Source organism: Stenella coeruleoalba (genome assembly GCF_951394435.1).
Source record: "Stenella coeruleoalba genome assembly, chromosome: 1".
Lineage (NCBI taxonomy): Eukaryota > Metazoa > Chordata > Mammalia > Artiodactyla > Delphinidae > Stenella > Stenella coeruleoalba.
This window is the reverse complement of record NC_137169.1, coordinates 73,427,881-73,445,494: the sequence shown is the minus strand read 5'-3', so window position 1 is coordinate 73,445,494 and position 17,614 is coordinate 73,427,881. Positions and strand designations below refer to the sequence as shown.

Here is a 17,614-nt window from a genome sequence, read left to right as displayed (position 1 = left end):
AGTTGAAGGGGTTCTTGTCTGATACCTTTTATTTTCTTAGCGAAATACGAGGCAAGACCATTGCTTAGAATGAGAGACATAATGGGGATTTCAGAAGTGTAAAGAAGAGAATGAAATAGAAATTGTAATGAATGGGAAACAGAGTTAATCAGAGAAATGTGGTTCAACTGTCAAGTCATGTTGACAGCCCATTTGAGGTTGAATTTATAGTGCCCCTTCCATGTGGCTTTCTCCAGCGGTGCTTAGCTCCTGGCTGAAAGCACTAAGAAAGTGCAAGTTAAGTTTATCAACTGGACTTCTGTAAGGAAGGATGTGATAAAAAGAGAAAAGTGCAAAGGATTTCAGGGACCACGTAATCTAAACTGGTTAAGAAAAAATGAAGCGAGAGGTTCTAATGAAGAATGATCATAATGGGAATATTTAAAAAGCAAACGATAAGGAGAGGACACTGTAATCAGAGAATGACATGCCTACAATAGTGATTCTTGCGCAGTTAATGAGTATGACAAGGTTGCTGGTGAGACTGGCTATCTAAACTGAAGTGAAGAGAAGGGGATAACGATAATGTGGTCAAGGAATTGAGATGCAATGATAATGGATGAGTCATCAAGCAGAAGTTAAAGCCATCAAGGATGAATACAGGGCTTACAGTACAGAGAAACTTTGTGACCCAAAGTTTTTGATGAATGAAAGTAAGTGAGCCAGAGATTGGTAAATGACAGCAACATAGACGAGGAACATGGTGATACAGCTGAATGGTATAGGTCTTGTCTTGGTCTGTTTGGGCTGCTATAACAAAATACCATAGACTGGGTGGCTTATAAATAAAAGAAATTTATTTCTTACAGTTCTGAAAGCTGGAAATTCAAGATCTGGTGCCGGCAGATTTGGTGTCTGGTACCAGCCCACTTCCTCATTGACAGCCGTATTCTCACTGTTAACCTCACAGCTGAAGGGGCAAGGGAGCTCTCTCAGCCTTTTTTATAATCCCATTCATGAGGCTCTGCCCTCATGACATAACCACCTCCCAAAGATCCCACCTTCAAATATCATCAACTTGGGAGTCAGGATTCAACATATGAATCTGGGGGATACACAAACATTCAGGCCTCAAACGAGGAGAGTTTTTTTAAGAGGTTGGGAGCATAACAGTTTTTCCTAATCTAATGTCTTCCTAGCTGAAGCCTGAGACCAATCTCTCCCTACCAATTAAAAGTGATATAATTTTGACATATAAATGTCGAATAAACTACTATGTGCTAAGAAGAGAGGGAAAGAGGTACCCTCTTATCAAATAAATCAACTACTAGACCCAAATAGTCAATATATTACAGAGAAAGTACCTGCTAACTGGGGAGGGGGGAAGGTAAACATTTCTAAAAGAAGCTTGAGGTTTTTTTATCCATTTAATTATCCATAGTTTTAGCTTCCACTATGAGCTGGGAACTGTGTTTGGGGGATATCTACCTAAACAAGGTAGATATTGTCTCTGCCCTTACATATCACAATGTGTAGTAGGAGAAACAGCTGAGAAATCAATGCTAGTATAAGTGCTAGAGTTACAGATGTAAACATCTCCAAAATGGACTCAAAACCAATTTCTATTTCAGTCAGTTACAGTCTATTTCCCAAGATGATCTCAGAAATTCTATACTTATTCCCATATAAACTCCTATGTTGTATTTTCACCCTAGTATCAATCTCAGGCACCTGTGTATCATTGTACATTTTTATCATAAATATCTGAATGTATCTGTCTCCCAGCTTAAGGATAGGAACTAAGTCTTACATTTATCCTCATATTTGCATTTATGGACTAGCACAATGCCTGGTACAAGGTAGGCACGTACTAAGTACTGATTGAGAATAACTTAAGGATTGAATGAATGACAAACAAATGACTATTCTGTCTCTGCATCATTCTATCAGTTGAACTATAGCTTATTTAGTAACCTCAAGACTACAGCCTAAAGAGAGAGTCATATTCTTCCCCAGTTTAACCTTTCATGGCTTCTATACATCTAGGGAGCTGAGCTAGGACAGGATCCTAGCTGAGCTAGGATTGGAGGAGCTAAATTAGCAGAATTGGCTCTTATAAAAGAAGCTAAGTAATATCTGTATAAACAGTTTCTTTCAATTTTGTGGCTCACATACCACAACGGTCTGCTGATGCTGTATGGTCTTCTACTTGAATAAGTGGAAATTGAATACCCATTAAGTAGAACCTTAAAATAATGAGATCTCAAGACAGTATCTTTGTTTCTGAGTCAAAGTCCAGATGGAGAATACAGACTTGCCAAGGACTCATAGGTTTAGATTCAACAGTTGTTTTACTAGAAAACAAAAATTTCAGAAGTCATTGAAAAGTTAACATTAAATGAATAGTAGGCAACAGGGAATACAATCTTAAACCATAGCCATAAAGCCTGGGACTTTATACCTGTAACAGCAAATCAGCTAAAGATATGGCATTTACATTGGATTTTATAAGGCAGCCCTAATGTCAAATGTGCTACTGAATTATCCTTCATTGTGAACTGTCAATTAGTTCATTTCTCTCTTTAAAGGAGTCCCCCTTTTTTTTTTCTGGCCACGCCACTCAGTATGTGGGATCTTAGTTCCCTGACCAGGGATCAAACCCGTGCTCCCTGCAGTGGAAGCGCAGAGTCTTAACCACTGGACCACCGGGGAAGTCCCAAGTAGTCCCAAATCTGATTCAGAAAATTATCCACATAGATACAGAACATTACTGAATCTATTATAACCAAAAAGTAAAAAACCAAATTGTTACTGCAGGAAATACTCTATAATATACTTCCTACAAAATTCTCATGATTATGCATTTACTTGTCTAAAGCTTCCACTAGACTATGAGCTACATGAAGACAACTCTGTATCTCCTACACGCCCCCCCAGAAATTAAAAAAAAATGAATAGATGAATTATAATGGATTGAAATATAAAAAGTTAAGCTATACCTCCATCTCTAATTAAGCAAGTTAAGTTATACCTCTATATTTAAGCAACTTTTAAGCTATACCTCCGTATCAGGGGAAATAATTTATTTTTTGCATTATGGTAGTAAACCTCAATATTAGCAAGAAAGAGGTCTACTAATACTGATGAGTCTTTTTGAAGCTGTAAGGGGCTGAAAGGGTTACAAAACCTATAAAAAGAATAAAAGCGCATCAACACTTTCCAGCAATTTTTAAGTTGATAAAAATACTAGCTGAATTTGTAAGCACAAATGTTTCTACCTTTAAACATAAATAATCAGTTAAATATATTTATTCTCTAAGCCAAGTTTATGAAGGTTTCACTGTACTTCCTTTTATTTGCTCTACAACTAGCTTTTATAAGTTTTGAGGAATAGCCCATGAGTTCTAGTGTTCTAAATGTAGGTGAATAATGCCAGATTTTCTCTGTCTATACTATTTGGTTTATACACTTCAATCGTGCAGCCCTAATCTTTCTAGAATGAAGAGTTCTGGGGGGTTTTTTTTGTTTGTTTTTTTGTTTTAAGTTTATCCTCATACAATAGACCAATTCACTTACTCCCATTAGCCGCCCTGATCTTAACTTTCTCCAGTTCTGCTATAAACAAAACATCATAACTACACATAATACGTTAAGGATTTTACACTAAGAGTAGACTGTTTTATGTTTTGTTTCTAATACACTCCCTTGATGACCAACATTTAAGTGGTCCCTTTACCTACAGCAGAACATGAAAATATCTTCAAAGATCAATACAGTGATTCCAAAATTTGTTTCTTAGGCCAAAACTCAGAGGCTATCGTTATTTAAGTACAGATCAAAAATTTCCCCTAAATAAATTACCTTGTATTTGCTCACACTGAGGATCATTTGCCATTTCTCTACCCACATAATTCCGTAAGACTCCTCTATAATTTATTCCTGTCTTGCTACTTTTAATATATACCTTCTTTCTTTTAATAAATATATGGGAAAAATTGAATTATAAACCTGGAAAAGGCCACAGCCTCTTTATCAAATTCATCCTTCTCAATTTTATAGTACAGCTTGGAGGTATTAAAACACTTGTCTAAAGCAAACTAATGGAAAGAATTAGAAAAGAGAATTTAGATTTTTCTTATTCTAAGTTCATATTCCTACTATTAAGTCACACTTTAACTTTTTAATATCAATTTTAAAGAACGCTAAGGGAAGAATATTGATATTTACTTAGTACAATATATGTTGGTACTATATTTTACATGTTTTTTCCACTATTCCACATGACTCTACAAAACTCAACAGCATATAGGATGCTTACTTTAATTATAAAAGTAACATTTTATCTGACTTTAAATTATTTTGTTTCTTTAAAAGTTACGCTGTTCTCATCAGTGCTTTGGCTTTTACTTTTTTCAAAACAAAGAAGCTAAACTTTTAGTGGCTACAGTTCTTAATTTATAGAAGTCATGTCAGATGTCATATATAGTTTTATAGCTTCTAAACAGCTGGCCTTAAAAGGGGAGCAAAATGAGGATGAAATTTGGAAAAGATCCTTTGACCATCCAAGGTCATTCTTTCCCTCACAGCTGGGAGAATTATAGACAATCCACACATAAAACAACCAATCAGAAATCATTTTTCAGAAATGCCATAGGCACCCTGAGTTCAATATGCCCCCCCAAATCTGTTCCTCCCCTTATATCCATTTCCTAACTCCATTACTGGCATTACAACCCAGCCACCAAGACACAGAAGCTAAAAACTTGGGAGTTATTCCTAATTCCTCCTTTTCCTCATTCCCAACATGCAATCAGTACAGTACAGTCTGCTTATTTTTAGTTTCCAAATTTCTCACATTTCAGATCATTCCTGTATCCCTACCTCTACCACCTTGATTCAGACCCTCAAAGTCCCTCACTTGAGAGAGGGAGCCTTCTAATTGATCTTCCTGCCTCCAAACACTTCACTTGTTCCATGGTGACATCTTCACATTACCACCAAAGTAATCTCTCTAAAACCCAAATTTTATCATATCTTTCTCTTATTTCACAGTAGCTCCCTAATGTCCATAGGATAAAATTCAAACTCTTTTCATGGTCTCTGTCCATTTCTTCAGTCTCATCTTTCATTGTACAATCTCCCCTCTCCCCTACCACGAACCCCATCCTCTATCATTTAGTCATAATGGACAACTTACTTTCGTCCCTGAATATGTCATGCTGTTTCACCCCTCTGTATCTTTGCTCACTCTGTGTGCTCTCTCTACTCAGAACATACTTCCTCCTGTGATCCTGCTGTTGAACATTTACGATTTTCAATGTTCAACTCCGGGCTCACCTCGTCTTTGCAGTCCTTTTTGAACTTCACTTCCCCCCACCTCTGTGGAAATGACCATACTTTCTATTGGTTCCCCCAGTGAACTTTTACAAAAGCATTTGTAACAGTTTTTTTTTGTTTTGTTTTGTTTTTTGTTTTTCATTAAGTTGTTGACATGTCTGTCTCCCCCTTCTGAAACACAGGTACTTTGGAGCAGATACTGTATCCGATTCAGCCTTTATTCCCATAGACTTGCATAAAGTCTGTCACATATTAGGAACTCAATATGTAGAATGAATGAACAAATGAACAAAGAAAAGAACAATACAGGGACTCTTGAGGAATATTTTTTAAATTAAGATAAAATACTCCAAATAATATGGTACTGACCTAGGTATATTTACCTCCTATAAGTTCCACATTTTCCTATTTAACATAGTTTTTTTCCATTAAAAACTTAAGATTTATTCCCTTGAGGAAATGTGGACACATATGTGTACTAACATTTATTATCACATAGATATATAGACAATTTTGTAAATTATACTAATTATTTTATTAATTTAATGGAATATCAAAATGACTTATGGTCAACTCCTTACTATCTGAAAGAATCTTAATAGCTATGTTGGCTTACCTAGTATCTTTTCATCTGCTGCTTCTGCCACTCAGCCATGGCTTACTTCTCTAAACTGGCTTTCATGCCTCTAATTATCCTGCTGCTGGCAATGAAAAGCAACAATCTGTTTATATCCTAAGTGGAGGACACTGGCCAGGAGAATGGGAAAAATGGTTCCTGAGCAGGAGGGTAATTTTACACAGTAGATGATCTGCACAAAATGAATCAGAGAATCATGGAACTGTATGAGATAATATGTATTTATCATCCAAATAGTGTGGCTGTTTATTTTCACTTTTTTTTCTTTATTTTTTAACCTAAGGAAGACTACTCCAAAATTCTTCTGGCAATCTATTAAAATGGAATAAATATCTGTTGCTGATTTTCTTTTAAAAAAATATGATAATTGAAAAGTTTAAAGACATAAGATATGAGATCACTGAACTTGTTCCTAATCAACATTTAAATCTATAAAATTTTCAATAAAAATGTATTCACTGGGATTCAGTATTAAAAACTAATAAATTCTAATTGTAGTAGAGTCCAATAAGGAAATTAACTTTGTACCTAACTTTACAGATTATACACAAATTACTAAACTATAATAATCTGTTCACTAGGTGTATAAATGCTTATTCAGAGGAAATACTGAAGAAATAAGTTAATTTCTAGTATGAAAAAAGACAAATACAGCATTTTGTTCATCTGTACAAACTTGTGAGGATCCACAAATTACCAAGATGACGGAAAGATGGGTTGGCGTTTTTATTACATGTAAAGAAAGACAGCTATGCTCTAAACGTGTGGTGTCCAATATACCAAACACTAACTGCCACATGTAGGTTAAAAATTCAGTTTATCAGTTGCCCAGGTTACATTTCAAGTGCTCAATAGCTGCATGTAGCTAGTGGCTACCACATGAGACAATATAAACATTTCCATCACAGCAGCAAGTTTGATTGGATAGTGCTATTGTAAACCATGGTAAAATGCAAATTTCCAAGTACTTTTAAAATGGCAATATAAGTTCAAAAGTAATTTTTCAATTGGCTATTTCATAGAAAGGGAAAGTATACATTTACAAATGAGAAAAAAAGGATTAAACACAAATACTAATGAATGCTTTAAGTATATAAAATTAATTTTCTATGGCTTAATTTGAAATTATACCACATTGAATCTGAAAAGACTTTCAAGGTAATTTAATCCTTCACCCTCAATTTACAGAAATTGAATCTAGAAGACAGTACAAGGAAAAATTAACTCTTTCATTTAAGATATCTACTATATCCAAATAAAGATACTATTGGAAACCACCAAAATTTTCTATAATAATAAACAGATTAAAATGAAGTATAAGCTATTCTGTGTATCTTAGAATCAGATTTTCCATTGGATACAGAGGCTGTTTGCACAGTGGTTAGGATTTCAGGTTCTGGGGTTAACCTGCCTAAGTTCAAACGTTACTCCCTGACTTACTAGCTGTGCAACCTTAGACAAGTCATTTAAGCTCTCTAAGCCTCCTTTTTCTCATCTATAAAATGGAGAAATAACTAAACTATATCATACAGTTGAAAAGATTAAGTGAAATTATGAATGCAAAGTACTAGAGAACCTGGCACACAGTAAGCCTTTAAAAAAATGCTAGTTTTTATGAAACTTGCATTTTGGTTGAAACTAGTCTACTGGTGACTTTCTTTAACTTCCATTCATCTTCAAAAGTTCTTAAGACAGAGAGACTCTGGAAAACATTCAAAACTCATTATATGAACACTGGCTTACAGGTGGCTCTACCACTTGCAGTCATGGGAGAATCTGCATTCAAATCTCTACCAACACTTTACCCATAGGTCTCAACACCTTGGCGCTAAGAGTGTAACATAAAGCCCCAAGCAACATGTGGTGGGGGGTAGAGGACATCTAATGTTTGTTTGTTTTTTAATGAAATAAACAAACAAAAAACCCCTCCTAGGCTAAAATAGGTGGCATCTGTTTTTATGTTGGGGGCTGTGAGTAAAGTAAAAAGTGGGAGACAGGATAAGTAAAACAATTTTGAATGACAAGTTTAAAATTTCTCAGAGAATTGTACGCTCACTTATTTTTCTAAAATTTATACTTCTGCATATTAGCTGAAGTTTAAATAACTAGTCAGATTTTGAGACACATATTTTTTACTAGAGTAATTTTTAAAAATACACAGAACAGGTATGTAAAAGTAACAGTTGCTCTTTCATTAAGTTTTAAGACATATCAATACAATTTCCTAGTTCACTACAGTAGAATAATAGGTACCCAACTTAATGTGATCTCCAGAAACTGTGGAGATGAAAATGAAATCTCCCCAGCTTTCAAGTCTTACCCCAGAAAATGTTTTATTCTAAATGTAGGGGGATAGATTTCAACAGAGTACAACATAAGCACCAGATGGTCAAAGCTAACTAAGACCGTTCTCAAATATTTTTATGCCCAGCTTCATTCTTCTGGAATATTTTTAGAACTAAGCTCCAGAGTCACCTGTATGAGGCAAGGGCCAAACCTCAAATCCTAACTGGCCTGATATTTTTATATCATCATTTCAAATCAAACATTTTCCTATTGGTAGTTTTCAGAGTTTTAAGTTCATTTTCCATAATGTTAGCACTTGTCATATTTTGCTTTTCACTTAACTTTTATATGTACATTTTCTCTCTCACACTAGATAGTAAAATTTCTTGAGCTTTACTTACAGAGTCTCCATATGAAACTAATACACTTTGTAGATATTTTGAAAATATTCGTATTAATTGATTATTTAGTGATACAGTATTGAGTCAGGGCATCAGATTCTATTCCTTACTCTGGTATCACCAATAGCATGATCTCAGCTCCAGCTTATTCAGAGGTCAGGCACTTTGGCTTTGAAATGGAATGATTACACAGGCTGATCTCTAGAATCACTTATATTTCTAAAAGTTTATGCTTTTATGTATCAGCTGAAGTTTAAATAACTACATTCAAATTTTGAAAGGTATATATTTTCAAAAGTAATTTTTAAAAACTATACAGAACAGTTACGTATATGATGGTAAAAGTTGTTCTTTCATTAAGTTTTAAGATACATTGATAAAATTTCTTTGTTCGCCACAGTAGAACAGCAGCAACATGCACCTGATACCATTGCTCCAAATGAAATTACAAACTGATCAACATGTGACACTTGCAATGACTGTCCCAATGAGACATAGCTTGCTATTTTCTTTTATCACTTCACAACATTTATTCAAACTACTATAATGACCTTCAGTTTCCATAAATAAACTTATATAAAAAGCTGGCTAACATACTTAAGAACTAGGCTATCACTAACAGTTAAAGCTTAGGAAAGAATTTATTCATAGGAATAATTTCAAGATATTTTGATAAACATCTAAAGTTTCCTTTCTGTTTCCTGTAAATATTCCAAGATTATCCCATAGCTACGAGCTTCAAATTAATACTCTCTAGGAGAGAATTAGTTTGGTAACTTAATAATGGAAATATATAAATCACAAAAGAGTCTACTATCACTGTTAAAAATATAAACACTGTACAGGCCAGCACTTGTTAATAAAAATTACTGATATGATTCCATTACCAAGCACACTCTTTGTAATACAATTAGCACATGTTTTATCTTTAGCTTTAAATTAAAAAGGAAAATGATGAAAGGCACAAGTAATTCTTTACTTTCCACATTAATACTTTTTGTACAGTTAGTTACTACATTTGTGCAATTAAAGAAAAAAAAACACTAAAATTCTACCTCTATATTGGCTTTTTAAAATCTCCATATCACATATTAAAGACATTAAACTTTTCTGGAGCTCCTGAAAATTAACACCAAAACTTTATTGGTGAAACACAAACCACATAATCTGATCTTACTATTCACATTAAACAAAATGAATGACTAGATATTTCCCAATCGATTCTGCTTTACTGATACCGAAAAAAGCTATTTCCTTCATGCTAAATTATGAAATTAACCTAAAACGTAGTAAAAACATAGAAGCATTAAAAAATATTTACACAAACTGGAATAAATTCATCAGGCATTCCCTCAAGTGCTGAGATGTCATTTACTCCCGGTCACACAACGAATACTATTTGTTTTCTGTTCATCCTGAATCATCAAATCTGAGTTGAACCTGGCAAAGGCAAAAACCATCCAGACTGACTGACGGATTGATTGATAGATAAATAAATAAATAAAACCATATAGCCATACAGAAATTCATGACTTTTTACTGTTTGGTGTAAAGTGTAGAGTGCCTGCACTTTCAGCTCTCAAAAGAAATCCACCGTATTCTGGAAGCACTTCAATTCAGAGTGACCTTTAAGTTTTATAGACATTGTAGCAAATTCTTGCATGTCTCAAGAAAAGGCAAACCTGCCTTGCTTTTTTTCTATAATGGGAAAAGTTTTTGTTTACTCTTATTATATTTTCCACTCCTAATCTGAAAAGACGGAGGATCTCTAAAACGTAGTTGCCCACTTAGGATTAACCTCACCTGCGGAGGACCAGACCCGCAGCCCCTCACCTGATGATAAGGTTGGGATGGACCCAAGTGATGGAGGGAAAAGAGCCAACTCTGCTCACAACACTACCTGTGGCTCCCAAAGAGGGGGCCCGCGTTTTTTGGGGGGGGGAGCGAGGGCTGGGATGGTCCAAGAGACTTCTTTATCCGGACCATATTTGGGGAAGCATCTAAGCATGGGAGACCCCCCCACCCCACCCCCGGCGCGCGCTCTAGTGAAAGACGGAATTGCAGGGACCGCTCTCCTCCCTCGCCCTCTCCATCCGGCCCTCGGCGCTCAGCCCTCGCGCCGGAGCTGGGGGGAGGGGGTGGAAGAGGAAGGGAGCGGGTCCCCAGGGTCCCCTAGAGTGGCTCCCGGCGGCCGCTGCGAGGCCTGGACCGTGTCAGCGGCCTCCGGGCTCCGACCCGGAGGGGCGCTCGGTGCCCCGTTCCGGCCCGCCCGGCGGGACCCCAGACCCAGCCCTTGACTCACCGCTCTCCACCTCGCTGCCTTTCTTGGCGGTCGCCGCGTTCCCCATGACTGAGACGATGAAAGGAAGGGGTCAGGGAGGGGAAGAGGAGCCGGGGCCGTCCCCGCCGCTCCACAGGCTGAGGCAACTCCTGCTTCTGCACCGGTCAGCGCGGTCAGTGCTCTCGGCGCTGGCGGCCGAAGTGCGGGCGGGAAGACTGGGCCGGTTCTGAGGCCAAGGCTTCAGCAAAGTCCTCAGCCCCGGCGGCAGCAGCGATATCAACGGCAGCAACGGTGGCGGCGGCGGCGGCTGTGGCTGGCAGACACTCCCCCTTACCCAGCCCCGCCCCCCCTGCGCGCCCCCCGGCAGCAGCGCGCCGGGGCCCCGACCCTGTCCCTCTTCACCAGCGGGCGCGCGCGCCGGAAGTGACGTGTCGGCCGGGTACAAGGGCGGCGGGCTGAGGGGGGCCGAGCCGGGGGCAGCGGACTCGGGTAACCTCGGCTGGCACCTCAGCGGCCCACCAAGCCGGGACGTGGTGGCACGGACTTGGTCTCGGATGCCCATCCTCAAGATCTGGGAGGCGGCGTGGGGACCGTTAGCTTTGAGTAACCTGTCGTCTCTCAGCCTGGCCTCCCCCACGCCCTGGAGGTCGCAGGCGAGGGGAGTCCCCTGCTTCGCGCCACTGGGTTTTGCGGACTGGTCAGTATCAGCCGAGGGAACAAGTTCGTCCCTAATCCTGATCGTGGTTCCGAGCCTGTCTTTGCCTCACAGATCCAGGTGTTCACCGAGCCCACCACGTTGTCATCCTGGTTCTTAGGCACCAGTCACAAAACCTTTGATGTTCCCAGTGCAGTTTTCATTCTCTGGTTTTGCGGGATCGCCCTCAGGTTTTGTCAAATACCCCAGAGAGAAAGGAAAGTATTACTATTTCTACAGAATGTCTGTTGATGTGAATCATTGTATTTAGCAGCTCTCTGTGTAGATGTCAAAATAAATGCATTCCCAATTGGTAACTGCGTTTTTCTTAACATACATCTTGAATTTGTGAATAGTTTTACTTACCAGGTTAATTTTTTGCGGCACTCTAGTATTTTTTGTTGCATGTTTCTTTGAATTTTGCGTCGTGAGCATTTATTCTAAATTTAGTGGAGAAAAACTGTAACTTCCCGAGGGGCAGAGACTACTAAATTTATTTTGTGTCCCCAAGACACCAGGCACAGTAGGTATTTAATGGATAGTTGATGACTTGAAAGTAAGCAGAGGAAATCTCTCAGAATTTTTTTTGAAGTAGCTTTCATTACTGACAAAGAGTGGTAACTGTAGAAGTTTCTCAGTAAGTTCTTCCTGCTGTTTCTTATCACTATTTCTGTTAAATTAATTTAACAAAGGTTTATATCATGTATACTGTATTCCAAGTACTACCATGCAGGTAGCAACTCATTTGATCCTCAAGAACCCTATGAGATATGGAGTTTTACTCTCATTATTTCACTTATGAACAAACTGAGGCACAAAGAAGTTAAGCAATTTACCCTAGATTACACAGCTATTACCTCTTTGAAGCAGGATTTGAACCTAGGTAGTTGGGCTCTAAAGTCTGACTTTTTGTCCATAATGTTATGTAGATGTTATGGTAAATTGCTTTCTCTCCATTTAAAATTACCTTGACTTGAAAAGATGGATGCATAATGAGTTTATTTCTTGGGGAAATTCATTATTGTTTTCTGGGTTTCCATTAAATCCAAGTAATATAAAAATTGTAGAGAAGGAAGGATTTGAACTAGCTGTGAGGTATTGTGTCAGCATGCAACAATGTTCCAACAATGTCACATCCTTCCAATCACATTTAGTTTTGTGTTGTGGATGTGATATTTTGCCCTACATACATAGGAAGTTCAATAAATAGCATTAAGCCATATATGAAATAAAAAAAATCTTTTTGATATACTTTATTCTGGATGGAATCTTTCTAGAATCCTGGGAGACTCATACTGCCCTCATTGGGGTAAGTTTTGAAATGTATTCCTTTTTAGAGACCAGCTTTAATAATAAAAGAGTGGTTATATGCATAATTTGTCCCTATCCTTAATATAATTTTGAATTCTAGGTCTCTAACAAGAGGGTAGCCATCTGTTTTGTAAATGATTAATTTGCAGAAGAGACAGTTGACAGGGATTACAGAATTAAGATGCATTATAACTACATCCTAGAAAGTTAGTAAAAAATTCAGCTTTACAAATTTCTCTCTCAATTTAACTTTATCATTCATTGTTTAAGAAATTAAATTAATTGTTAAGAAAGGAAAATATCATCAACAATTGGAAAATCTTGGTTTTTATTCTGTATACTATTATTTCTGTTTTGTTTTTGTTTTTTTTTTTGCGGTACACTAGCCTCTCACTGCTGCGGCCTATTCCGTTGCAGAGCACAGGCTCCAGACGCGCAGGCCCAGCGGCCATGGCCCACGGGCCCAGCCGCTCCGCAGCACGCGGGATCCTCCCGGACCGGGGCACAAACCCACGTCCCCTGCATCAGCAGCCGGACTCTCAACCACTGCGCCACCAGGAAAGTCCCTATTTCTGTTTTTTTTATATTAATTTACACTGCTGCTCTGATTCTAGGAAGACTATACTTCAAGAGTATAGTTTCATGAATCGTTTTCAATTAGTAAACATTCACAATCATCTAGCTGTAATTATATACAAGTTGCTTTTTCATTATTAGAGAAGAGTTCTCTTTAGGAATCCATTGTTTATATAGCATCTAAAAGACTATATTTCAAGAATTGTTTATTTACACCTAGAAAGGGCAGAAATTTCATTAACTGTACAGTTATTCTTGAATAACTGGAGCTAGAATGGGGCAACTGCTATCCTTTGCCACTAATGCCTTTTCTATAACCTGGACAAGCACAAAGGTAGAACTAAATCTTGTTTGCCTAGGAAAGCAGATGCAGAAAAAAGGAAGTGATAATGGAGAAAAGACTTTGAGTTCCCCTCTGTATAATATTGTATCTGAGAACATACAACACTATGTAGCAGGAAAAATTGGACCAGTGGTAGTTGCTTTGGAAAGAATTATCCTTACATTTTCTAGTACTTTATAAAAACACTTTCACATGCCGTTGTTTATCTGATCCCACAACAAACCTGCATGAGCAAGACAGATTATATTAGCCACACTTTACAAATGAGAAAAAAGTTCAAAGAAGTGAAGTAACTAGGCCAAGTTCACTCAAATTGTAAGTGACAGAGCACTAGGTTATATACCATTAATGTGTGAAACAAGTGTAATCTCAGTCTCATTAGGATTAGGTTTTATTATCCACATTTTGCAGATGAGAAAACTGAGCCTTAGGAACAAAGGGTCTCAGCCCTGTATTCTTCCTAGAGTCACCTTTTCAGAAAGGAGTGAGAAAGGGGGGAAAAATTAGTAAATTGTTATTCCTATTTATTTTGTAGTTTTTACTTATACTAGATTTCCAAGTCCTTTTAAAAAGTAAACACCCTCAAAAACAATGTATGTCAAAAACACTTGTTTTTCCTTTACAATCACCAGGACAGGTAAACTGAAATTGATAATCGTTGGAAAATATGACCAGGTCATTTTGTTTTTATATTGTATTTTACATCAAGTAAGTGCAAATGAGAATTTATTTAACCATCATAAAATTATGATTATTTTGAATAACTAGTAATCCACACAGTCTAATATTTCATTATTATACAGTATTATATGTCCTGAACCTAATGATACCACATTAAGTATCAAAGGGCAGAATAGTACTTCCAAAGTGAGGAAGTTATTTTATAGTTAATAAATTACAAATATGATAATTGTTCATATCATTCTAGTACAGTGCAAAGTTTTCCAGTTGAGCATAATCCTAATCCCTTGGTTCATAAATTTATTATCTGAAGTTTGATATTCACCTTTTTGGGTATTCCTTACAGATGAGGTGACTAAAATAGTTGACTGTGGTTAAGTAACCTGCTCAGAGTCAACAAAAATGAACTTGTACCAGAGTGGAGTTGTAGCTTATCTCTTGGATAGGGACTAGAATACAAACTGAAAACATTAAGGAAAACCTGGAGGGGAGAACAAAACCAACAACTTTTTTTCCTTTCTTAATATGTAATACACTCAGAAAAGTATATGTTTGGGATATTCGGATTTTACCAGTGTGTTTTGTCAAAACTATGACTAAATTTCTGCTCTTTCAGTTTGGCACTATGCATTTTTAGAGAGTAACTTGATCAAAAAATAACACTCAAATTTACAAAACTTTTTCTTCTTTATGAAATCACCAAACAAATGGGGCATGAACTTTCATGAAATCTCAGCTTTTCCAACTGAAGCCCATCTGTGACCAAGGTGAATCTGGCCCACTAAATTAAAAATATATTCATATTATTGATAGCGACAAACCAGAGTGGTATGTAGTAAAGTAGAAAGAGTTTGAGCTTTGTAGTCAGAAAAATCTGAGTACGTCTTTTGGTACGGCCGCTATCTAAGACCTTCACATAAATTACTTTATTCCCCTTTGCCTTAGTTTCCTAAAGTGTGAAGTTATATGGATTAAATTAAAGCACCTATGAAAAGCACCTAGGATAACTTGTATAATAGGCACAATGACCCAATAACATTCTATGTTTTCTTGCATTTATGTTTCAATAACAATCATTCAACAAATATGATTCCAACAAATTTAATGAGTCCTTACTATATGCAAAGCATGATGGGCTTACAAAGGTGAATAACACCTGTGCCCTGCCCTCAAGAAGTTTTTGTTTAAGGCAAAAAAGACACATTAAGCAATTGCTTAAGCAAGTAAGCAATTATGTAAAGCAAGACTCATTAACTTTGTACTATAATGTAAATAAATCACTGAGGAAACATAAGAAAAGTGTTGTTAAATGATCAACCGCATAGAGAATTTAGCATTGGATTTTGTTCTTAAGTGGGGAAAATCATTGAAAACTAAGAACAGGCAACTCGGAGCAGGGGCTTGTATGACTGTCCTTAGATCAAAATCAGATGCTATGGAAGGAGTTGTAAGAGTTGCAACCTTCCCACTGGAATATAAGCTACTTTGGCATCACTATATCTACTGTATCCAGAGTGATGTCTGAAAAAAACATAGGTGCTTATTCATAAGTGAATGAATTGTAGTTTCAGACTAAGATCATGCTCATTTGGAGAAACCTTGCATGCCTTTTAAGAAATGTGGACTTCGTTCACTACGCAATAAACACTGAAGATATTTAAAGAAAGGAGTGATATAATCCACATTTTATTAGTAAGCTAACTTTGATAGCAGTGTGTTGGATATATTGGATGATCAATAGACTGTCAGCAAACAGACTTGTAAGGTAGCTGCTGTAATAGAAGAATGACATGAAATCATTGAGTGGTGTAGCAGCAGTGGAAGAGAAAAGAAAGGATGCATGTGAGACATTTGAATGTAAGAGTAACAGGATTAAAAAACTATTGGGTTGGCCAAAAGCTTCGTTCGTTTTTTTCCTCTAGTTGCACTTAGTTGTCTTTAACTTCATTCAAAATAATTTTGTTAGATTGTATGTGACAGCTGTCATATCAGCATGCATTTAAAAAAAAGACATCAAAACTGGTGAATTTTTGTGTAACCATTTTAATATTGAAGATGGAAGAAAAAAAGCAACATTTTCAGCATATTCTGCTTTATTATTTCAAAAAATGTAAAAATGCAACTGAGATTTAAAAAAAGACTTGTGCAGTGTATGGAGAAGGTGCTGTGACTAATCGAACATGTCAAAAGTGGTTTGCGAGGTTTCGTGCTGGAGAGCTCTCTCCGGACGATGCTCAACTGGGTAGACCAGTTGAAGTTGATAGTGATCGAATTAAGATATTAACTGAGAACAATCTACGTTATGCCGCGTGGGAGATAGCCGGCATACTCAAAATATCCAAATCAAGCGCTGAAAATCATTTGCACCAGCTTGGTTATGTGAATCACTTTGATGTTTGGGTTCCACGTAAGAAGCAAAAAAACCCTTCTTGACCATATTTCCACATGCGATTCTCTACCTAAATGTAATGAAAATGTTCCGTTTCAAAAACAAATTGTGATGGGCCATGAAAAGTGGATACTGTACAATAATGTGGAATGGAAGAGATTGTGGGGCAAGCGAAATGAACCACCACCAACCACACCAAAGGCTGGTCTTCATCCAAAGAAGGTGATATTATGTATATGGTGGGATTGGAAGGGAGTCCTCTATGATGAGCTCCTTTCGGAAAACGAAACGATTAATTCTAACAAGTATTGCTTCCAATTAGACCAACTGAAAGCCGCACTCGATGAGAAGCACCCGGAATTAGTCAACAGAAAGCGCATAATCTTCCATCAGGATACCGCAAGACCACATGTTTCTTTGTTGACCAGGCAAAAACTATTACAGTTTGGCTGGGAGGTTCTGATTCATCTGCCATATTCACCAGACTTTGCACCTTCGGATTTCCATTTATTTAGATCTTTATAAAATTATCTTAATGCAAAAAAATTTCAGTTACCTGGAAGACTGTAAAAGGCACCTGGAAGAGTTCTTTTCTCAAAAAGATAAAAAGTTGGGAAGATGAAATTATGAAGCTGCCTGAAAAATGGCAAAAGGTAGTGGAACAAAAGTGTGAATAGGTTGTTCCATAAAGTTCTTGGT

At 37.1% G+C, this 17,614-nt stretch overlaps 1 protein-coding gene across 2 annotated transcripts in view; it reads right to left on the bottom strand.

The window, feature by feature from the left end:
- The window catches only part of PRKACB (protein kinase cAMP-activated catalytic subunit beta), a 141,789-nt gene extending 130,534 nt beyond the window's left edge, over positions 1–11,255 (bottom strand). For both annotated transcript variants that reach the window (XM_079924901.1, XM_079924899.1), the window contains exon 1: positions 10,943–11,255. Coding sequence is in view for 1 of the 2 variants with exons in the window: in XM_079924899.1 (XP_079781025.1) it covers positions 10,943–10,988 (46 nt within the window). In the remaining variant the exon portion in view is untranslated. The remainder of the gene's footprint in view (positions 1–10,942) is intronic.
- Between the last annotated feature and the right edge of the window lie 6,359 nt (positions 11,256–17,614).